Here is a 25,228-nt window from a genome sequence, read left to right as displayed (position 1 = left end):
ACCACAGAGACAAAGTTGACCAGTAAGTTTTCTAACAATCCTGAGGGAAGTAGGCCACTCACTCAATATAATAGGTTGTATGACCCCCATGATGCCAGCCTGTCCAATTTTGATTTCACTTGATGACGCAAAGCCACTGGAACAGAGCACATGTGGAAAAAGTGCACCTGCGCTGTAGGTTTGAGGGTAATGTGGGTTGCAAAACTAGTAGCACAACCTAACCGCTCTGCAAAAAGAGACAAGAACTTGGAACACAGAGAATCTAGCTGCTTGTAAGGACCTGGTCGGAAATGAGATGCACCATATCCAAGATGGAAAAACCAAACCATTGAAAGAATCAAGACTGAACAAATTTGCCTTGCCAGCATGATTAATTACCAAAAAAGTGAAAGACTGAACCACAGATTTATAAATAGTGCGAGCTGTAAATTGCCCCAAAATTGGAATATGTCGCTTGTTGCAACCCACAAAACATAGAGTAACTGGAGATAATGCCAGAGATCCTAAATCCAGATAAGTTTGTGAGTTCAGTAAAGTCACAGCTGTGCCCGCTTGTAGTCTGAGCACTTTTTTCCCCATCATTTGCACTTTGAAAACAGTGTGTTATGATTAATAAGCGTTGGAGACATACAGTTAACATCCATGTCCATGTTTGCAGGAGGGGGCTGGGAATGACACACAGGCACTATATGTCCTTTTTCCTACAATTTTTCAATTGTTTTAAGTTGCCCAGTGCTTAGGGCAAGCAGCCCTTTCATATTGCATGACACAGTATGGGCAAGATGGGAGTGAAGAGCACTGCCGTTGTTGTGGTTGTTGTTATTTGCCACATCACTGTCCAATGTAGTGCAGAGGCTGTGTTTGTGCTGCTGCTGCCATGTCATCCCTCCCCACCCCCACCCCCCTCCCCAAGTGACAATGACTGACACTCGATGACCAGGAAAAGGAGCCACCACAGCAATGTCACACTAAGCCTCCTGTCTTATCTCCAGCATCACTAGATACCTTGAAAGCCAAAGATGGATTCACACACCATGTCCGGAGCCAATCAATGATGGCATTATCAATGAAAGGACTGGTGAGGCTGTTTATGACAACAATAGAACTCCCCCCAGGGGGTCCACAACTCTTTTGTGGATACGTGCGTGGCGAGCACGGGGCCCCGAGCCATTGCAGCCTTCTTTCTCTCCCGGGCTACATCTCCTTTCCCTTCCCCTCCTTTCCCCTCCATGCTCCTTTCCCCTCGCCCTCTCCTCTCCCTCTATTGGTGTCCTTGCTTATGTTGGCCCCGCTATCCTCCTGGTTCTGTTGGTTTTACACTCTGGCTTTGTTGCGTAATCATCTCCTCCTTTTGGCATTCCTTGGTCCCCCTCTGGGGTTTGACATCCATTACAAAATTTCTCCTCCGTAGTGTGAGCCATTTGGGGAAGAGCACCTTACCTAGTGTCTCCGACATGCACCCTCCTAGTACATTCCACCTTTTCTTTCACGTCGTTGTCTGTTGCTAGGGTGCATAGCCAGCACGGTAGCCAGCCCGTGTGGTGGGGTCGCTATGTACCCTTTTGGTTGAGCCCCCTGAACACACAGGGATCACACTTTTGATACCTGAGCTGTGACATCCTCATGCATGCCTTGGAGTGGTTGCTCGTCATCCTGGAGCATCGGAACTCGCGGCTATGGCTGCCGTGCCAGACGGCCCTTGCTGTGGCTGGGTGGCGCCCGTGAGGAGAGCCCTTGATCGGGGTGGGTGGTATCAGGGTGGACGCTATGCAAATGAAATGCATACGGGTCCAGAACTCTGGCCGTTCTTCTGCGGCCGTCTCTCTGCGTGTAACTGATTCCTCAAGTGCTGCTTCTCTTGCCCCTTCGGCCTTCCCTTCCATGGCTACCCCCTGGGAAGAGGGTCAGGCCCGTCGTCTAGGGCAAAACCTTTCCCCCGTTATCTAGTTTGCACTAGGACTGATGGAGATACTTTCACCAGTGTCAAACCTTTATTCTTTGTGGAACACATTGAAGACAAGTTTGCCAAAGTGGACTCCCTGAGCAAGATGCGGTCGGGTTCGTTTCTGATTAAAAACTACTTCAGCTACCCAATCTGCGGCCCTTCATGCCTGTACCCATCTTGGCACAATTCCTGTGTCCATTACCCCTCACCAGTCTCTAAATATGGTACACGGTGTGATTTTTCACAGGGACCTCATCCTTCAAACTGATGAGGAACTTCGGGACAATCTCGGACGGCGGGGTGTTCACATAATTCGGCGTGTTCAGAAGGGCCCTAAAGACAGTCGTATTGATACTGGTGCCTTTATCCTGGCCTTTGAAGGGGATACCCTCCCTGAGAAAGTTAAGATTATGGTCTATTGCTGTGATGTGAAGCCGTACATCCCACCTCCTATGAGGTGTTTTAAGTGCTTGCGTTTCGGCAACATGTCTTCCCGCTGTTCCCAGGCCCCTCTCTGTGGTGACTGTGGACGTCCACTCCATGAAGGGAGTCCCTGTGTTCCCCCTCCTGTCTGTGTAAAGTGTCATGGTAGTCATTCTCCACGTTCACCAGATTGCCCAGTATATAAGAAGGAAAAAAAGATACGGGAGTATAAGTCCCTCGGTCGTTTAACCTACACAGAGGCCCGTAAGAAATATGCACGACTCCACCCTGTGTCCATGACATCTAGTTACGCATTGGTTACAACTTCACCCCTTCCTCCCCCTTCCTTACCCGCATTCTGGACCCTTCTCCGCCCCCCCTCCCCTGCGGCTCCCACACCTTCTCCTATGGGCGCTGCTCCCCCTCCCCAGCCGGAGAAGTGTCAGACTCCTTCGGCGTCTGCCGGTCAAGGGCACCTCTCCCGGGATGCCCCTTCCCAGCCCCTTCCAGGCCAAAGGTCTGCTGCCGCGCGACGACCGTGAGAGCCACGGTCTGTCGGCCCCCCGGTCGCCTGGTCTCTTTCTGTTCCTGATCTTGCTGCAGCTGGCTCCTTCATGCCACACAGCCCTCCTCGATCTCAGCCTGAATGGAAGAAGAAACATAAGTCCTGGGACAAAGAGCCTCTGGTGTCACCAGAGGTCCCTTCCCCGACTTCACAACCGGATTCTGACCTGTCGTTCATGGATGTCGCCCCCTCCTTGTCGGTGACGGGTGGGGACCCGGCGGTATGACTGGATTTAGCGTGTTCAGCCCCCATTTAAACCATCGTTCTGTGGTTCTCCAATGGAATTGTGATGGATACTATCGTCGCCTTCCGGAATTGAAATCCCTTCTTTCGTCCTACTCTGCAGCTTGTGTGGTTCTCCAGGAATCTCATTTTACTGATGCTCACTCACCAACCCTCTGTGGGTTCCGTGTTTTCTTTCGAAATCGGGTCGGACCGCTGCGGGCTTCTGGTGGCGTTTGTACATTGGTCCGTACAGACAGTGCTAGCACGTGGATTCCTCTTCAAACTACATTGGAAGCGGTTGCTGTTAGGGTCCACTTCGACTCTGCAGCCACAGTTTGCAATCTTTATCTCCCTCCTGACAGGACTCTTACACCTGCTACCTTAACCACCCTTCTTCAGCAACTTCCTCCTCCCTTCCTCCTGCTTGGGGATTTTAATGCTCGTCATCCTTTGTGGGGCAGTGCCTTTCCATCTAGACGAGGTCTTCTTATAGACCAATTTATTGCAGACCACGACCTGTGCCTTCTTAATGATGGCTCCCCTACTCATTTCAGTGCCGGTCATGGTACCTTTTCTGACATTGATCTTTCTCTTTCTTCTCCCTCTCTCCTCCCTTCATTACACTGGTCGCCACACGACGACCTTTGTGATAGTGACCATTTCCCGGTGATTATCACGCTCCCTTCCCGCTCCCTGATGGACAGGTTGCCTCATTGGGCTTTCCAACGCGCCGATTGGCCTCTATACACTGCACAGGTCGCGTTTTCTCCCTCTTTGTCGGGTTGTATTGATGACGTCCTACGTGACGTGTCTGACGCGATTGTTTGTGCTGCTAGCCTTGCTGTCCCGCGCTCATCTGGACCCTTTCATCGCCGGCCAGTCCCGTGGTGGAGTACGGCTATTGCCATTGCCATCCGTGATCGCCGTCGAGCTTTGCAACACTTTAAGAGGCACCCATCCGTAGCCAGCCTTACTACCTTTAAACGCCTTCGCGCTAAAGCCCATTATTTAATCAAACAGAGCAAGCGGATATGTTAGGAACGATTTGTTTCTTCCCTTGGTTCTACTGTCCCTCTGTCACGGGTATGGGCTACACTTCGCTCTCTCCAAGGTTGCCATTGGCAGTCCACCCTCGCAGGCCTTCACCTCCCAGATGGCATTTGTACGGACCCATTAGTTCTTGCAGAACATCTAGCAACCAATTTTGCAGTGGCATCAGCGTCAGCCTCCTATCCAGCTGCTTTCCTTCATCAAAAACAGCGGGCTGAAGCTTCCACCTTATGTTTCACCCCTTGTGAGTCAGAATCTTACAACGAACCTTTTACTGAATGGGAATTTCTTTCTGCTCTATCTTCTTCTCATGATACGGCCCCTGGCCCAGATTCCATTCATAACCAACTGCTTCAACATCTCAGTGCTCCACAACGGCAACATCTTCTTCGGGTGTTTAACCGTATTTGGCTCCTGGGTGACTTCCTTTCTCAGTGGAGGGATAGCATTGTGGTTCCTGTCCTTAAGCCTGGTAAGAACCCCCTATCTGTTGACAGCTATCGGCCAATTAGTTTGACCAATGTTGTTTGTAAGTTACTTGAATGGATGGTAGCCCGTCGGCTCAATTGGGTCCTCGAATCTCGGGATCTCTTGTCCCCTTACCAGTGTGGCTTTCGAGAGGGACGGTCTCCAATCGATCATTTACTCCGCTTGGAATCCGCAGTCCAGCAGGCTTTTTCCCAGCGCCGCCATTTGGTCGCAGTGTTTTTTGACCTTCGCGGGGCCTATGACACGGCCTGGCATCATCACATCTTACTTACCCTTCATCAGTGGGGTCTTCAGGGCCCACTCCCGACTTTTATCCGCCAGTTCCTGATCCATCGGTCATTCAGAGTCCGAGTTGGTACTGCTTTTAGTTCTCCACGGACCCAGGAGACGGGCATCCCACAGGGTTCTGTCTTGAGTGTCCTTCTTTTCCTCATTGCTATCGATGGACTTGTGGCCTCTGTTGGTCCCTTGGTCACCCCTGCCCTGTATGTGGATGATTTCTGCATTTGGGTTAGTTCCTCCTCGATGGCATCTGCAGAACGGCAGCTCCAGGTAGCTATACGGCGTGCCTCTGCATCGACCCTCTCACACGGGTTTCAATTCTCTCCTTTAAAATCCCAAGTGGTCCACTTCTATCGCCGTACTACGATCCACCCTGATCCAGAGCTCTATCTCGCTGCACAAAGATTGCCTGTGGTCCCACAGTTTCGTTTGTTGGGTCTTCTTTTCGACAACTAGCTCATTTGGCTGCCCCATATCAGATTCCTGAAGGTAGGATGTTTCCGTAAACTCAATGTCCTTCGCTGCCTTGCCCACTCCTCTTGGGTTGCAGACCGTTCCCTCCTCCTCCATCTTTATCGTGCTCTAGTTCTGTCTCGCTTGGACTATGGTTGTCAAGTTTATGGTTCAGCTGCTCCTTCCACACTGCACGTGCTGAATCCAGTCCACCATCGTGGTATTCATTTGGCCACCAGTGCCTTCCCTACTAGCCCTGTTGATAGTCTTCTGGTTGAAGCTGGGAACCCCCCCCCCCCCCTTTCTGTTTGGTGTTCCCAGCTTCTGGTGTCTTATGCCCTCACTATCCGTTCTTCTCCCACTCATCCTTCCTATTCTATCCTGTTCCCAGACCATGGACGTCGCCCACCCGACTCCCGCCCTTGTGCGGGTTTACCGGTTGGGCTGCACTTTGCGTCTCTTTGCCGTGATTTTCAGCTTCCTTCTTTGTCCTGTCTTCCTCGCTCCCTCCTGTCCACCCCTCCCTGGTTAGTTCCTCGGCCTCGAATTCGGATGGATCTCCGCCAAGGTCCAAAAGATTCCATCCCCCCGGTGGTGTTCCGTTTCTTTTTCCGCCAAATTTTATGGGAGTTTTGGGACGCTGTTGTTTTTTACACTGATGGCTCTAAATCTGCTGATCATGTTGGGTATGCCTTCACGTCCTCTGTTGGAACGGAAAGTCATCTGCTGCCACCTACATGTGGGGTGTTTACTGCGGAATTGATGGCAATTTCCCAGGCCCCTAAATTTATTAAACAATCCCAACACAACCGCGTTTTGTTATGTACGGACTCGATGAGTGGCCTTCTTGCTATTGACCGGTGTTTTTCGTGCCATCCCTTGGTCTCTGCCATCCATGACCATCTCGCTGATATTCACCGTGCTGCTTGTTCCATTGACTTCCTTTGGGTCCCTGGCCATGTGGGTATCCCAGGTAATGAGCTCGCTGATCGTTTGGTTGGGGGAGCAGTTACTTACCCCCCCCCCCCCCCCCGTTTTCTGTAACCCCTCCTGCAGCTGATTTATGGCTTCACAGCATATCCCACTTCGCACAGTCATGGGCCAATTCTTGGGAGGCTACTCCCCGGTCTAATAAACTTCGTGCAATTAAGATGACACCGGGCCCATGGTGTTCTTCCTTTCGCCTCTCCCAAAAGGACTCGACCACACTGTGTCGTCTCCGCATTGGCCATACCAGGCTGACCCATGGTTTCCTTTTGCGTGATGAGCCACCCCCACTATGTGGTTGTGGAGCCTTCCAGTCAGTAGCCCACATTTTGGTTGAATGCCCCCTTCTTTTGGCTCTGCATGCTAAGTGCAGACTCCCCCCCACTTTACCTTTGATGTTGGCTGACGATTCCCGGATGGTCTCTCTGGTTCTCGGTTTCCTCCGGGAGAGTGGTTTTTATACTCGGTTTTAAGGTTTTTAATCTCTCTCTGGTGTTGGGGCAGGGCGGTGAGTGTTTGGGTGTCTCCCACTGTAGGCAGTGTTCGGAGATTCCCGATTCACCTCCCTGACCGGAAACCTCTTTTCTTCCCCTTTTACTGTTTTTAACCTTTTTTTTTAAGGCTTGGTTAGTCTTTCTATTCCCATACGTACTTTCTACATTATAGCAGTTGTACCTTTTAAGTCACAGGTGGTCTTGCCTATGCTGCTTCAGCATAGTGTTGGGTTCGTTCTCTTGCCGACATCCCTCATTTTGTTTTTTTACAAATGACAACGTGACTGCCCTTTTACGTTTTTCCCTTTTTCCGTTTTTATTGTTCTGACTTTACTGAGATGTCCCATTAGCGGAATGGAGCTTATTTGAAACAAGGGACTGATGACCTTGATGTTTGGTCCCTTAAACCTCAAACAACCAACCAACCATAGAACTCTAAACATGCTGCAGTGGCATGTATGTGTTTACAGTGATGATTTAGCAACTATTTACACATTTAATCAAACAAAAGTGACAAAAGTTCCTGGAGTGGGACTAACTGGCACAACAATTGGAAGATCTGAGGAGAAATCCAAGAATGGAGCAAAGCCTTTATCATGTTTGCATTAGTGACACAAAAAGCAATGAAGTGTTCCTGAAGACACTTCTTGTAAGACACCCAGTCTTTGGATGAATTAGCGTAAGAAAGGAGGAGTGGCGGGCATGCCAAGGGATGGAAGTGTGCATAATCAATGTGAGCAACAAGTTCGTGATAGCAACAGTAAGAGCCTGTTGCAGCTCAAGGAGGGATTGGAGCACATCCTCCATGGACACAAGAACTGAAGGAACAACCAAATAGACTGAGCAAGCAGAAGTGAGCACCACACTTGTCACCAATTGTATCACTTTGTAAGGCACAATCAACAGCATGCTCACAATGACCCACAATGTTTATTCTTCTCCCAGATACAAGAAAACAGTTGAGAACATAGTGACAAATATAGACACTATCAAGGTACTGATACATTCAGTTGCTGGAAATAAGTGTGAACACAGTATGCGAACGAGTGTCTGCTGCACTTTGCTTATAAAGAGGAGGGCTCTGCTAGATGGTGTGGTAGATGCTGTGTGTCTGCGCAAGTTATGGTGTTCACCACATGTGGCCTCTGGGGCTGGCCCATGCAGATGCTGTTGGTGGAATATTTGAACTGTCGCTGTGAACCAGCATCCTGGTGCTGCGGCAGATATGAGAGTGTAATGTACAGGGCTATAACACTTAACATTGTACCACATGTTCGGTTTTCTTCCCATTACAATAATATATGGAGAGTGATGTACTTGCAGCACATCCTTTCCTCCTGTAACCCTCTTGGCTTCGGTATCCAATAACCCACTGTCCTCACACCCACCACCAAACAACTACATCTTCCCCTGTCTAGCCTCCATTTGCTAATCCACTCCTTTATATTACCTTCATTGTGTGCTACACCATAGCAGATCCAGTACGCATGTATCAGTTGTCCAACCCGTGCCCCTGCCACTCCTCCTTCCCACAGTCCTAGCCAGTAAACCTGCTGCATCCCTCCAAACCACTATCTATCCATCTCCAACCTGTCTTCCTGCCTCCCAGAGAGAGAGAGAGAGAGAGAGAGAGAGAGAGAGAGAGATTCTGCTCTAGCTTGGCAAAGGATTACTCCTAAATAGTTTATCTTGTAAGTCCTTATAAAAAATAAGATTAAATATTAGATGAATATTTTAGATATATTATCAATATATATTTTTTATAATTTGTTTAGTTTTCTGCACCTTTTTTTAATATAAGCCTGAAACAAATTTGTCAGTTTAAGACAAAATGTTAAGTATTACCTAAACAAAAATAAATTCTTTCTTTTGGCAGGTGCAGGAAGGGGAATCAACAGAACCACCAGTTAATGGAAGTACACGCTCACCTCTAACAGGCATCCCTCAGATCGACTACATCCATGATCCAAACCTTCCCCGTGAACTCAATGGCTATAATTTAACAGACTACCCATTCTATGACCGTGTGCCAGATGAACTGGACTTCAAATGTGATGGTTTACATGATGGTTTCTATGCTAGTGTTCCTCATAAATGCCAGGTAATTTATCATATTTATTATAAAAGTACACATTTTCCACATTTTCTTATATCGTGCTTCACCTTGACTGCCAATAGCTGCAAATGAAACAAATTTTTAGTGCTTAACTTAATTATTTCTGAATGAAAGTGAATCATCCGCAAACAGAGGGAGGGCCCCTTATGTTCAGCATGACAATAAAAATAATTAAGAGATTAAATAGTCATCCGTAGTAACCTAGTTATACACCAAACCGATCCAAGTAATGTAAGTAGGATTGTATTCATAAACCTCTACACAATAATAGAAATAAGCCTATCATCACTCCACATGTGACAAGGCAAAAGAATTATACAGAAGATGCAACATAAGCAATACACTGAACAGCTGATGTTAGCAGTACAAACTAAAAGAACATAATGAGAGAGAGCCAGTGTTGCTCCACTGAAACCCAAAAAATGCTGCCTGAGCTTTTTTTAGAAAAAAAGCTTCCCAATCCTCAGCTGAATCATCATATGGAGGAAAAGTGGGTGGATAGAACAGTAGAACGATACCCTGCCTGTTAATAGAAGCAAACAAAGTGGCTAGTGTTGAAGTAAGTTGTTTGTTCAGGGCCGATGGTGTGGTGTCCATAATGACTGAACCTGATGCAACCACAATGAAAGGCTGCACATGCAGAAACCATTCCAAACGTGTCATGATTCATGTAGTTGGTTGGCTGGTTGGTTTGTGGGATTGAAGGGACCAGACGATTCCTGTAGTAATCAAGTAAAAAACAAACTGATCCAAGTAACACAAATATTGCTTAATTCATAACCCTCTGAACAATAACCCAAATAAGCCTCTTGTGACTCCACATGTAATGAGATAAAAGAATCATACAGAATATGCAACATAAGCAATACACAGAACAAGTGATGTGAGTACCACAAACTAAAAGATCACTGTGACAGTGAGTCAACACTGCTCCGCACATGTATATCTGCGAGTCACTGGTAGATGGTGCGGCAGAGATCTTGCTGTGTGCACGCTCCATACAGGCAGCCTCTAGTTGCTAGCCCACGCTGATACCATTGGCCGTACACAAGCGTGATGACACTACACTTGGCCCACACACACTCTCACACACTAGGAGCAGGATGCAGCACATCTAATTAACTATGTTAAGTAGCAACTAATTTGTAGTTTCTGAGTGCACAAATCTTGTGGACTGTTTAGCACAGAGCCTGTGAACCACAAGCATGTGTGACAAGTTCAAACTGTGTACTAGTGTGGTATTTAATTCCAGATCTCTTTCCATCACTGGAGTTTACTAACATTTAGGCAATCCAAGCATGCCTCATATATCAAGGCAAAGCTTCAACTTGCCTCTAATTTGCAAACACCACAGCTTTGAAGCGGTCCTTGGGGTATGATTGGATAGTACAAATAGTGACATATTGCCTGTAAACATATTAATCTACTTTTTAGCTGTATTTACACACTTTATGCAATCAGGCACAGTGGGCCACACACAACTACAAGGCTGCTCTTCCAATGGATTCTATTTCCTGCTTTCTGTCACCACTCACCCTCTATGCCAATCTGCAGCACGTCCTCACAGATTCCATCTCTCCTTTTCTTTCATCTGTCTAATAGTCTTCTTGTGCAGCGAGTAAAATCCATGGATTTCAAAGGTCACTGATTTTATCCACCTGAGCAACATGCCCTGCCCATACACACTGTTTTGTTGTCATAGTCCTACAATGTTTTGTCCGTTGTAGATCTCATCCAAGTCATGATTATGCTAGATCCTTGATTCCCCAGTGATCTCATATTGAACCAGACCATAGATCTTCCTTAAGATTTTCTGCTCAAGAATGAGAAGATTAGTTAAGTCTTTTTCTGGACACTTTGAGTTTTGATATCATATAGCTTTATGGGTTGGACCAGTGTTGTTTTGTACAGCTAGTGTGTGAAATTTCTTGAGAGACTGTGCCACTTAAAAATGATTTGGACTGAAATAGGATTGGTTTGCAACTTCAAACCTCACTTTGGTTTCTACCTCGCACCTTGTGTTATCTGTAAAGATCAGCCATAGATATTTAGTCTTACGAAAACTATTGTAGGATTGGGTTCCTGCTATCAGAGGCTAAACTGGTCTCTTGAATAGGCATGAGTCCTGCTCTTCACCAGGTACTTAGTCTTTAAATCATTCACAATGTGGCCAAATTGCTCACTGCTACTGCCACACAGTCACTCACAATCATCAGTTCTTCCTTGGATCTGGACAACAGGGCAGCATCATCTACAAATGTGAGATGTGTGATGTTCTCACCCTCTACCTTGTCCTTTCCAAATTCTTATGGAAAGCTTCCCTCTTCAACTCTTTGAGCAACAGTTTGAACAACATTAATGATACACCATCTACTTTGTCTCAATCCTGTGTTTATGTTAAAGTTTTCCATGACCTGGTTCCAAAGCTTCACTTTGCCTTTTATATCAGAGAGAGAAACTTGAACTAGGCTGACAAGTTTTATGAGTATTCCAAACTCTGTGCAATTCATCAGGCTGTCTTGGTGTATGCCTGCTTATAGTATCTGCGGAACACATGAATTCTTCACCATATTCACACATCTTCCTCGTGAGCTGTCACAGTACATACACTATGATTAAAAGTATCTGGACACCCCCCAAAACATTTGCTTTTCGTATTAGGTGCATTGTGCTGCCACCTACTGCCAGGTACACCACATGAGCGACCTCAGTAGTCATTAGACATTGTGAGAGAGCAGAATGTGGTGTTCCACGGAACTCACAGACTTCGAACGTTATCACTTGTGCCATACGTCTGTACACGAGATTTTCATATGCTTAAACATCCCTCAGTCCACTGTTTCCAATGTGATAGTGAAGTGGAAATGTGAAGTGACATGTACAGCACAAAAGAGTACAAGCTGAGCTCATCTATTGACTGACAGAGACTGCCGAAAGTTGAAGAGGGTTGTAATGTGTAATAGGCAGACATCTATAGAGACCATCACACAGGAACTCCAAACTGCATCAGGATCCACTGCAAGTACTATGTCAGTTGGGCAGGAGGTGAGAAACCTTGGATTTCATGGTTGAGTAGCTGCTCATACACCATACATCACACCAGTAAATGTCAAATGATACCTCACTTGGCGTAAGGAGCGTAAACATTCAACGATTGAACAGTGGAAAAGTGTTGTGTGGAGTTAAGAAGAATGGTACACAATGCAGTGGATTTGGACTTATTATTACATGACATTGCACTTCAAAACATCTGTATCACTGTGACCCCAATTAGGTAGCACAAAACCTGTTGCCTAAATGGATAGGAATCATAAGACAAGGAGTACATCATTTATGTCATCCATATATTCATGCAATGGGGTCCTTGCCATCATTAAGTCAACTGAACTTCACACATCCATCATATTTCCTTAGAGATGCTGCTCAAGACCTGACAAAATGGCTGAAAGGATTCAACTGAGTTGTCAAATGCAACAGGAGGGATGAAATAATGTGTTTGCTAAATGTGTGTGTCTACTTGAATGGCATGGCCTAGCAGTAGCTCAAGAGCAATGAGGACAAGCTCAATAGCTTGGACAAATTCTAGGCTGAACTGAAGAAAATATTTGGTGACAAGCACAGCAAATCCACTTACCAAAAGCTCTATTTAAGAACAGGGCCCAACATTATGGGAAAGTGACACAATCATACCTAAAAAATGTTTTGCTCCTATGCCACATCATGAATCTGAAAAGGACAGAAGCCAACAAAATCTCTCACTTCTAGTGAAGGTGGTCACAACTGCAGAGGAATTAAAGTAGTGCTTGAAGCACAACACTATAGGTTTCACACCATTCTTTCTGCTACAGTAATGTGAAGCCTACAATTATGATAGTTCCTAAAATACACTTTGTCAGTTTAATCATGATATTACAGAACAGTATTTCTGTTAATAATTCAGTGACGGCTTCTTTGAATTAAGGTCTTGCAGCAATCATCATTATCTGTGTTTTATAGCTCAAGTGCAACTCAGTAGCTGGGCTGACAGATTGCAGAATTCGAAAGTGATGACCTGAAATTCACAAATGGGAAATATGTCCAGTTGACAGCAACATGTACTGCAAGAATAACTAAAAGTCACAAAACACAGCCCTTCGAACTTGTCATTTTAACAGAAAGTGTAATGAAGCAAATCACACAAAGCCGGGCGATGGCCACATAACATCTACTGATTTCCATCCCATTTTGATAATTACTTAGTGGTGTATCATTTTTTGTCTTAGAGTGTATGATGACCACATTTTCTTATGTGCCTCACCTTCATTTTCTTCATGTGGACAAACCCATCAAGTTAACTTGTTGGCTCCATCTTTTTCTGTGGGAAGTTCTCATTTATTACTAGCTCCATCTTTTTTTGTGAGAAGCTCTCAGTTATTGCTACCTTTAATTTTATGTTATTCAACTTTGTGTTAATGCTATTTATGTGCAGCTTCCCATATACTTTTTCTATTATGTTTACATTCTTCTTGTAGGACTTTCTTTGATTTCTGGCTTCTCTGGTGCAGGGGCAATCTACATGCTCAAACAATGCAAAGTGTTACAGTTGTAAGACACTGGACTAATATTTGGGAAGCCAACAGTTGAAATCCCCTTCCATCCCTCCAGATTTCAGACTTTTGTAATTTCTCTGAATGGCTTAAGATAAATGCTGGAATGGTTCCTTTAAATGGGTGTGGTCAGTTTTCTTTCCCATCCATTCCAAATACAAGCTTTTATTCCATCTCTAATAACATCGTTGTTGTTAGGATAGGTCCTTATCCTTGCTTCCCTTCCCTTCCCTTTTTACTCCCTTCAAATATATTTCCAAGGGCCTTAGAGTATGATCGTTTAGGTTACACGCTCCAGGAAAACCTTAAAATTTAGATCCCTCAGGCAGTGCCACAGCCACATTGTTGCTGTAGAAAAAAAGTAAATAATGCTCAGTTGTTGTATTTTCCTTCATTGGTCCATTAATGTTTCCTAGGTGTACTCAAGGGCACCCATACTATGGTTAGTAGTGGGCATAGATCTGGAGGTATGGAGTATTTTTAATATGTTAGAAGATGAAAGTCTACTTGTAAGCAGCCATAAAAATGTTCCAGTTCCAACCCTGTTAAAAACATCATAAACCCAAATTTTATATCATTTTCTTGAAAGAAAGTACCCTGACTACGCTACATTTTTTCCTCCCCTGAGAGCTAGGTGAGGGGTGAGGGAGGGCGGGGGGAGGGGGTTCCCCTTGTTACTGGATATGGGCACCCATGGATGTATGTCAAGTCAGTGGATGAATGGTTAATTTTTTCAACAAAGGCCCATATCAATGCTCTTCCAAATAATGATTCTTGTACTGTAAAATTACTCATTACTGTAGGAACGTTGCTTCAGAATATGATTCTATATTTTAGGTGTGAACCAAAATATGCATAATGTGAACAACTGTTTTCTTATTGGAGCTTTCCTTCATTCATGTTTGAGTTAACATGTGCCATATGCATGTCCCACTTCATGCTACTCTGAATCCACTTTTCCTAGAATTTAGTTTCCTTACTGTTTACTGCAGGTTGGTTATTAATGGATATTATACATTTACATTTTGAGCACTGTGAAATTGTAGTGTTACTGTTTAATTGTTCCCAGAATGAAATTTTCACTCTTCAGTGTAGTGTGTGCTGATATGAAACTTCTTGCAGAGTAAAACCATGTGGTGAACTGAGACTAGAGTTCGGGTCCTTTGCCTTTCATGGCCAAGTGCTCTAACGACTGAGCTACACAAGCACGAATCATGGCCCATCCTCACTGGCTGAGGCTAAGCCATGTCTCCCCAATGTCATTTCTTCCAGGAGTATTTGCTTTTCATGGACAAGTGCTCTACCAAATATGCTACCCAAGCATGAATTGTGGTTTAAGTACCGGAAAAACAGAACCTTACAACTGAAGTAGTATTTTCAACCTCTGCTATAATGATCTATTGCAAATGTTCCTCCAGCAGCATTGTTTGTCACGTCAGATCATTATCAATTGATGTCAAATTTCAGTGCTATTTCTGAAGAATCACATACATGTATTATACTGCTCCTTCATTCTTGACAGTGTATTCATTTGTCACTGCAACAGCCACCAAAATATATCAGTTTTTCCTGTTAATAACTTGTCATTTGCCATTGTATGCCTATGCATCTTGCACAGTTCTTTTCTTGTATAGATTGCTTCACAGTGAAGTCACATTGTTATGACAATCGTATATATTTGATTTCTTTTGCTGCTGGTAGTTACATAAAGGCCAAAACCAAGGAATGTAGAGGGGGAGGGGGCAGGGAGAATGAGGACAGAAGTAAAAGATTTAATGTCTGTTTCAAGATGGGATCATTTCAGATGAAGATGAAGCTGTACTTGACAAAGATACTTAAGACAAAATTGCCTGTGAACTTTTCAAAGAAAACATTTTACCATTCATGTTGAGCAATTTACAGAAACAAAATAAGAGTTTATAACAACACATCAGTGTGTACTTAAACTACACTTCTTCTGTGTGCAGATACAGCACTTTAACCACAACAAAGAAGTAGCTGTAGCCTTCAAGTCATCTCTAAACATTTTGAACTATTTAGCTAACAAACTGTTTGTTCTTGGGGATTAATTTAGGAATAAAATGAGTGAAAGTGTTATTCACATGGCTATTTTGTTCTATAGGTTGTCTCAGATATCTAACACTGTATGCTACTTCTGTTAGGAGGCTTTATGCTTCCAGTAGAGACAGCAGGGTAATTTTTATTCCTGTTTTTCAATTTCACATATTGTCCATGCAGGTAATAAAGATGGAAAGAATGAAATTAACTGGGAGAGGAATGCTTTGCCTATCATTGGGGGTTAAATTCACGAGTTTTTGTTTTTTGAAGTCTGGAAAACATAGCTTTGTTAGCTTAGGTGAATGACTATCTGGTATCATGTGAGTTTAGTTCTGCTATCCTACAAAAGCACCTCATAAGGTAATCAGGAGCACAAGTTTGCAAAATGCGTTAACATTGTGTATTCATTTCAGCATTTGAACTTCTTAAGTAACTTATATGTTGATTCCATTGTAATTGTTTACCCGTTTCAGAACAAAGCAATTCGTTTATTTATTAAATATGCTCATCACTCAACGATCCAGTGATTTGTTCTATTTTAGATATGTGTTGTTATAGTGTTTACAATGTATGGTATATCAATAATTTTCTTAGCTTCTGATAAGTTTTGTGAATAAAGCTGCTTAGATGGCTTAGGTATTTCTTATTTTAGAAAATATTATAAGCTACTGCCATCATCTGATCCTAACTCAGAACTTACCAATTTAATTATCTAGGCAGCTTTATTCACAACATGTCTACAATGATCACAGACTTATTCAGGAAATTTATTTCCTTTAATAATAATCAAAAGTGTTTGGCATAAGTGTATAAACTCATATTGTTTGATTTGTTTTCTATGTTCTGAAGAAAAGTAAACTTAATATATTTGCTGAGCCATTTCCAACAATGATGAATTTAAATTGTTCTATGATTGTTTTATAAAGTTATCTGAAAGGTCTTATATCTTAATTTGTGAATGTAACACTTTAATTTTTATGAAGTACACACAACTCTTTTATTTCAGGTTTATCATCACTGTCTCTTTGGCACAAGATATGATTTCCTTTGTGCAAATTATACTGCATTTGACCAAAAAACTTTCATATGTCATTTTGTATCAGAAGTTGACTGTGAAAATTCACCAAAGTACTTTAAAAGGTAAATGCTCATTTCAGATACCAGCAGATTAGAATAAAATGTAATTCATGTTTTCAAATTTAAATTGTGTGACTCAAACAATATCCACAGATTTGAGAGGAGTAGTCAGGGATTTATTTGCTAACCTTTTCTTCTCTCTTTTATTTATTTTTACAGAATTTTCAATTTCCTCTCTACAAGGAGTGTCCTCCACTAAGTATAAATTTATTTAATTTATTACCTAGTAAGCCTTAGTGCTGTAGTCATAAGCATCACTATGCTAGCCTGCTTTCTTTTGATTTTTACGAGAAATGGTATCAGTTTACACAAATGCATGAAATGTTTTTTAAGATTTCAAATTTTATCCAGTGTTCAAAAAACTTTATCTATACTAATCAATGCAGTGTCCTAATTACACTTCTCTGCAGTACTAATGTTTTATTCATAGCCCCCAACCATAATTAAAGTATGGTGTATATAGTGTTATACTACACCATTTTTAATGTTTTACTAGTGGAATACTTTCAAAAGTTGGTTGAGCAGACATAAGTCATTGCTGATGTCCCAGATGTAAAGTTAATGTCGTTTACCCATCAAAGGCTTTTATCTGCTTTTACATCTATACTTCACTAACAACTGTGAGGTGCATGGCAGAGGGTAATCCCCCCAGTATCAGTTACTAGCGCTTCTTCCCATTTTATTCACATATGGAATGCAGGAAGAATTATTGCTTCAATGCCACTATGTATACCATAACTAATCCAGTCTTGTTTTTGCATTCCATAGGGGAATGATATGCAGGGTTTGCAGTATATTCCTAGATTCTTCACTTAAAGCTGGTTCACTCTTGAGCAATATTCTGAGACTGGCTGTGCAAATGTTTTGTAAGCAATCTCCTTTGTAAACTGATTGTGTTTTCCATTCACTGATGTCTTGTAGGATAATATTATGGAGTAGCTCCTCACATACAGAAAAAGTACTCATTGCACAAAACAAAGTAATTAGAGTTATGTGTAAGGTTTGAACATATACATCTTTCAGGTGTCTCTGTAACCAGTTGGAAATTTTAACCACAGTCTCACAGTAAATTTATTCTTTTATGAAATTTATCGGCAATACATCTGAGTTTGAGAGCAACAGAAATATTCAGAAATAGAACACTACAAGGGAAAATGATCTGCATTACTCCTTAATGCATCTAACTTGGGCAAGAAAAGGGATGAATTATGCAACTATAGAACTCTTCAACAGTCTACCCATTGAAATAAAATGCCTGACAGAGAGTGTAAATGTTTTCAAATGTAGATTAAAGAAGTTTTCCTTAACAATTCTTTCTACATCATACAGGAATCCTTGAGTAGAAGTAATTAGTCACATACACAGAAAAGGTACCTATTAACCCTCCGCTACTCGCGCGGGTTTTGAGGACACAGATACTCGTGTGGAGCACAAACGTACTCCACCACTTTTTTTTTTATTAAAAATATGTTTCTTCTCTATTTCATTATTTTATTTGTTTTTATGTCCTTTGTGATGCATCAGTAAATTCATGACTAATACTTTTGAGGAAATTAAACATTTAATTTTTGAATGAAAAATGGGTTTTTGTCACTCCACCCATTTATTACTCAAAACATGCTACATTATACAAGAAGTAATTAAACTGTTCAAAATAACTTTAATGAAGAATAATACACAAGAAAGTAATCACAGTAGATATGTACAATAAGAAATCATGTGCAATTCTTATGAACAACGCTAGTTGTCGAATATTCAACACACACCCATTCATTACATTTTGCACACACTCTTCATTTTGATTTATTTCTTGATCTGCCGCATATTTTAAGATGTCCTTTGTCCTCTTTTTTCAGCTATTTCCACTTTTTCTTCTGAGTCCTCTCCTAACAACACCAGTCCTCGAATTTTTAGTTGTCTGCGTATCAAGCACTGTTGCATGTGTTCATGAATCTGCACTTTCACCATTTGCCAATTAATCTCACTTTGACATAATTTTTGTTTGCTGAATAAATGCATAGGGCATTGATAGTGATTATATTTAAAATACTGTAAAAATTTACTATTGGCCATCTTTTAGTAGTTCTTCCTGTACCCTAATTTGAACTAAGTTGATAGAGTACATCAGCTCCAACTTTTGTGAGATTGTAGAATGTAACAATTTTTTTTTTTTTTTTAACTGGTGGACTCTTCAATCGCTGCATCATTGTGCATACTTGAAAGTAAAGTTACTGCTTTCTTTTTCCTTTCACAGTAGGATACAAGTGTTGCATCATGTCTATAGCCGAAAACAGAAGAGTTTATTTCTCAAGATTTTCTTCGTAAAAATTCCTGAGGTATTTCTTTTTTGTTGTGTCTGATTGTTCCAACACAAGTTGCCTTTTTCTGAAGCACTTCTTGAAGCAGAGGACAGCTAGTAAACAAATTATCGTCCATGATGTTACGCCCTGTGCCTAAAATTGGTTTTGCAATTCTGATGATGACCTTTCCTGCATTACTTACATCAAAAGGCCCCACCAGCTGTTTTCCACAATAAATTTCCATACTCACAGGATAAATTATTCTAGAATCCACTAATGCAAACACCTTCAGGGCATAATGAGCAGATTTACTTGGTATAAATTGCCTGAATGGATGTCTTCCACGGAAACCGACCAGCTGCTCATCCGTTGTGAGGTACTCCCCAGGAGTATAGTACTTCTGAAAGTTTTCTAACACCAAATCCATAAGTTCTTGTATTGGTGTCAATTTGTTGAACTTTTTTCTCTCATTTCTGGTGCTTAAGTCATCAAATCTGGGGCAACGAAGCAAGAAATGCAATCTACTCCTTGACATTGTCAAATAGACTCTTTCAATACCACTGCCTTTCTCGTTGTCCCATATTTTCAAGTATTAGACTTGGAAGTCTTTAGCATACAAGTGAAAATAAGTATACAAAGAGGGGCACACATTTCACATTGATCTGTAAATTTTGCATCTCGTTCTCTAGAAAATTAATCCCTGATTGTTTCTATATAAATACTGGTACTTTTCATGATCAAATCTATTATTCTCTCATCAATAATGAAGTTAATGCAATCGATTTCAGATTTTGCATTTTTTGCCTCTCCTTTCGGACCAGGAACATGAAGAATGATATTGCTGGACTTTGTCTTAACATTAGGATGAGGTGGTAATTTGTTCTATTTTGTTTTATCTTTTCCAAAATAAAAATCAGCTTCTTCACTTGGCTTTTTGAAGTTCTCTTCCTTGTCAACATTATCTTCTTCCGATTTTTCTTCACTTGCCTTATTGAAGCTCTCTTCCATGTCGACATTCTTCTTTTGATTCTTCCATGACATTGTTTCCAGTTTGCTCATCTGGTCGATCATCATCCTCGTTTGTATCTTCTTCGCACAGATCAGAATCATAATTGGAAGGCTCATCACTCTGCAGTTCTTCCTCTAGCCATTGCATCCATATCCTTTCTTCAGAAGTACGATGTGCCATTATACATAAATAATAATGATAAATTAAAGCTACAGTAGCAAACCAAACATATTTCAAATGTAATGAAAATTAAAATTTTTCCTTACCATATAAAATATGTGCTGGTACTTCGATACTTGCGTGGAGTACACATGTGCACCAAACATGAGTGGGAACAATCAAGACTTTCCTACGAGAAGATCCGTGCAGGATGGCAGATGCCACTCACTGTAGGTACAAGCTACAACAAGAACGCCAAACCCTGAGAATTTCAGCCCCGCCACTCTTCCCAACAATAAGAAAATTATGTTTAGAATGACAATGAAGTACATTTGTACTCCACGCGAGTGACCAAGGGTTAATAGCAGTCTAACAAAAATTCCATTGTTTCATCATTACAATACCAAATATTGGGCCTGAATATTATCACAGAAGTAATTCAGTGGGCAATTTTCTTGGGAAGTCAACCCCAAATACACACATCAAAAAAAGTTTTGCACCACCTCAGTTCCGAGAGTTCTGGAAAATGAACAGAAAATTTAAATAGAGGTCAACATAAACATCATTTCTGCTCTTTTTATTGCTCATGAAAACCACACATTGCGTGTTGTACCACCATACAGCGAAACCTTCAGAGGTGGTAGTCCAGATTGCTGTACCCTCTGGTACCTCTAATACCCAGTAGCATTTCCTCTTATATTGATGCAGGCCTGTATTTGTCGTTGCATACTATCCACAAGTTCATCAAGGCAATGTTGGTCCAGATTGTCCCACTCCTCAATGGCGATTCGGCATCCCTCAGAGTCTTTGGTGGGTCACGTCATCCATAAACAGCCCTTTCCAATCCATCCCAGGTATGTTTGATAGGATTCATGTCTGGAGAACATGCTGACGACTCCAGTCAAGTGATTTCATTTTCCAGAAGGAAGTCATTCACAAGATGTGCACGTTGGGGGTGCAAATTGTCATCCACGAAGATGAATGCTTCGCTAATATGCTGCTGATATGGTTGCACTATTGGTCAGAGGATGGCATTCACATATTGTACAGCTGTCACAGTGCCTTCCATGACCACCAGCGGCATACGTCAGCTCCACATAATGCCACCCCAAAACAGCAGGGAACCTCCACCTTGCTGCACTTGCTGGACAGTGTGTCTAAGGCTTTCAGCCTGACAACGTTGCCTCCAAACACGTCTCCGACGATGGTCTGGTTGAAGGCATATGCGACACTCATCGATGAAGACAACATGATGCCAATCCTGAGCAGTCCATTCGGCATGTTGTTAGGCCCATCTGTACTGTGCTGCATGGTGTCGTGGTTGCAAAGAGGGACCTTGCCATGGACGTCGGGCATGAAGTTGCATATTATGCAGCCTATTGCACACAGGTTGAATCATAACATGACATCCTGTGTCTGGACAAAAAGCATTATTCAACATGGCGTTGCTGTCAGGATTCCTCTGAGCCATCATCCGAAGGTAGTGGTCATCCACTCCAGTAGTGACCCTTGGGCAGCCTGAGCGAGGCATGTCATCAACAGTTCCTGTCTATCTGTATCTGCTCCATGTCCAAACATCGCTTTGGTTCACTCTGAGATGCCTGGACACTTTCCTTGTTGAGAGCCCTTTGTGGCACACAGTAACAATGCAGATGTGATCAAACTGCGGTATTGACCGTCGAGGCACGGCTGAACATGAGCCATGTACCTCCTTCCAGGTGGAATGACTGGAACTGATTAACTGTTGGACCCACACTGTCTAATAGGTGCTGCTCATGCATGGTTGCATACATCTTTGTGCGGGTTTAATGACATCTCTGAACAGTCAAAGGGACTGTGTTTGTGATACAATATCCACAGTCAATGTCTATTTTCAGGAGTTCTGGAACCAGGGTGATGCAAAACATCTTTAATGTGTGTTTATTGCCACATGCCAGCAATGAAACTTATAGTTAGAACAATAATTGAATGTATACTTAACTTGGTCACTGAATAAACAGGTCCATGGTCATTTATTCAAAGAAATAACTTGACTCCGATTTCCCATAACTTTTCATTTATTCTTTCCAGGTATGAGAGATAATTACACATCTATTCAGTCACCATCTCCAATTCACAGATGAATTTTAGTCCAATCTGGGCTATCATAACACAGCATAAAGCTCAATGAGTATTGCTGACCAAATACTGCCCCGAACTGACTCACACCACGGCAGTCATATTTATGTTTTGACAATGGAAATAAACTTTTTCTTATTCACATATATAATTTTTTGACAGCAAATACCAATTTTCTTCTTGTTCACCTATATAACTTTTTGACAGTCCATATAAATATTCTGTGCTACTATTAAACAACTGCTCACACCTAAGCTATGCATTTCAGAGCCCATGTTTACTAGACATTTTCTCCTGTTTGGTGTAAGGAAACCATCCTGAAAATCTGTAAAGGAAATTTAGTTACACCCTATATATGTATAATATAGTACGACAGCCTTGTCTTAAGAATGTATGTGTACAGATTGGTTATTTCACTAATAATTAGTTACTTACATATTCACATTTAGTAACAAATTTAATTATATGAACACGCTTTTCCTCAAGTCAGTTATGTGCTACTACAAAATATTGAAACACAGACTAAAAAATGATAAACACTGTTGAAGGATATGATGTGGTCTGAATACAAAATGCAACTTGTGTGATAATCTATGCACATTTTGAAGTTCATTATTTGTTTTCACAGAAACGAGGCTCTGTACAAGGCTACAACATCATCCACAACTACAACAACCACTACCACTCAGGCTCCACCTCCACCCCCACCACCTCCACCTCCACCTGCTCGTAGGCCTCAGGGAGGTGGCAGGAGGCGACCTTACCGTAGGAGGCGCCCTGTTTATGAGTACTACTATGATGATGAAGAGTATGATGATGCTGATTACTATGATGATGAGGTAACTGTTTTATGTAATATCATGGATAAAAATGTAGGATAATGTGGATCTAATGGAAAGTTAAAAATGATGCACAGGAAAGATGTTTTAGATGTTCTCTTAATGAAAATGTTTCATTTTTCTGATACCAATCGCTTTTATTATGTTTTATGCCAAGTACAACATATTAAATGCAAATAGTTCACATTTCAAGTGTTATGAAGCTATGTTTTAAGGATGAATATGTTTATAGCTCTATGAATGAGGTACCAACTTTATTCATCTATTTTTCTCTGTGTGATAAAGTGGACACAACACCCAGGTAAGGAAAATCCTTCTACTTACGTTGACTGTTAATGTACATTAAAAAGAGAAACTAAGGTGTATAAGGTTCAGGTGCTGGAAATTCACTTTTATGATCCATCGCTTAATATATTTACTAAATCCAAAAGAAAATAGCTGCATCTTCTATCCTGCTTTTGTTTATGTGAAGGATGTGTCACATTAATAAATAGAAGGGAAGGCAGTATCTCTCACACACAGATGAATACAGATGAATACATGAATGTAGGTATTTCCCAAATCACACAAGTGTATGAAACAAAAACGTCTGTTCAGAAACCCATCTTCAGTTCGCCATTTGTACTTCCCTCACTTCCTCTTTGATGTTGTACTTCCCTTTGTATGTTCACCTGTATGCGGATCGTAATTAATAATTTCTGTGTTGATTGTCAGTTCCATTATTTTGTTTTGTTTTCTGTTTGTGATCCTTTGGATAAATTTAATTTCATGATTACCTAAATTTTCTAAACTATTGTATTTGTTGATGTTACTAATATTTAATGTATGTGCTAGTTTTATTTCTGGATCATTGATAGCTACTGCAGCTGTAGCTACCAATTCTGAAACAGTATTCTAAAGGGAAACTACATTATAGTGCTCTAATAGGTGTAATAAATCTGACTGTTACTATATTAATGTTTTGTTCTGACAGATGAATGGATGTTTGAGTGGTGGGCTTCTGCAGAAAGGATGAGGAATGACGGTGGCTGGGAGGTGGTGGAGAGGGGGGGAGGGAGGGAGGGAGGGAGGTGAGAGAGAGAGAGAGAGAGAGAGAGAGAGAGAGAGAGAGAGAGAGAGAGAGAGAGAGATCACAATTTTTTTGCCATTGTCAGAGCGCAATAACAAGCCAACTAAGACTATTAATTCTCTAGTTTTCTGTCAGAAGTTGTTGTAGTATTTGTTAGTGATGCATACTTTATTTTCCAACAACGTGTAATTTAACAAAGTGAGTTATTCATTGTTTAGAGTGTTTTTACTATCATTTTGCATAACTTGCTTTAGAAAATTTTCAGTTATTGATAAAAACTTGTGAGTTCCTTGTGTAGCATAAATGAGGAAGGGATTTTCAGAGTGTTCACAGTACTGCAGCTAGGGAGCAGAAACCACCTTGTTAGCTGTGTGACTGCTTCTGGGCCAGGGAAGTATGATGGGCTGCCATATTGAAACCACTTGGCACAATGGTGAGGGGTTGGTTTGTCCAGTATGGATGTGGTTTTTTGGCAGTTTCCCACATCTTACTAGGCGAATACCATGCTGGTGCACATGTTTCAGCTCAGACACACAGACTACATTCTTTGTCACACTTGCATCCAGGATTTACTCTGTACACAGACAGACTGTGTACACTGCTTCAGTCTTGGAGTGTAAAAATAAGACTGATGATCTTCACTGTTTGGTCTTCTTAAACACTTATTCAGTGTCAGGATAAGGAGCAGAATTTGGATCAAAAGTATTAAATAAGGCTATTTTTCTGTGCATTTCATCAGAATCCCAAGGTTGTTAAGCTGGTGACACCATCAACTAGCAGAGTGTTCACAAAGTCTGGCAACAGTTGATAATAAGCTAAAAAGACTGCCCCTGTGATGAGTTGTGACACCTCTGCAAGTTAAGTTCCCATGTCAGGTCATGCTGCAATCAGAGATCCAGCTGGATCCATTGTGTAATGTACATT

At 41.9% G+C, this 25,228-nt stretch overlaps 1 protein-coding gene across 3 annotated transcripts in view; it reads left to right on the top strand.

The window, feature by feature from the left end:
* Nucleotides 1–25,228, top strand: part of LOC126471063 (proteoglycan 4-like) — a 374,497-nt gene that overhangs the window by 294,907 nt on the left and 54,362 nt on the right. For all 3 annotated transcript variants that reach the window (XM_050099130.1, XM_050099129.1, XM_050099128.1), the window contains exons 4-6: nucleotides 8,790–9,014; nucleotides 16,680–16,813; nucleotides 23,025–23,235. In XM_050099130.1, coding sequence (XP_049955087.1) covers nucleotides 8,790–9,014; nucleotides 16,680–16,813; nucleotides 23,025–23,235 — 570 coding nt within the window. The remainder of the gene's footprint in view (nucleotides 1–8,789; nucleotides 9,015–16,679; nucleotides 16,814–23,024; nucleotides 23,236–25,228) is intronic.

Source organism: Schistocerca serialis, chromosome 3, assembly GCF_023864345.2.
Source record: "Schistocerca serialis cubense isolate TAMUIC-IGC-003099 chromosome 3, iqSchSeri2.2, whole genome shotgun sequence".
Classification (NCBI taxonomy): Eukaryota; Metazoa; Arthropoda; class Insecta; order Orthoptera; family Acrididae; genus Schistocerca; species Schistocerca serialis.
This window is presented reverse-complemented; position numbering and strand designations above follow the sequence as displayed.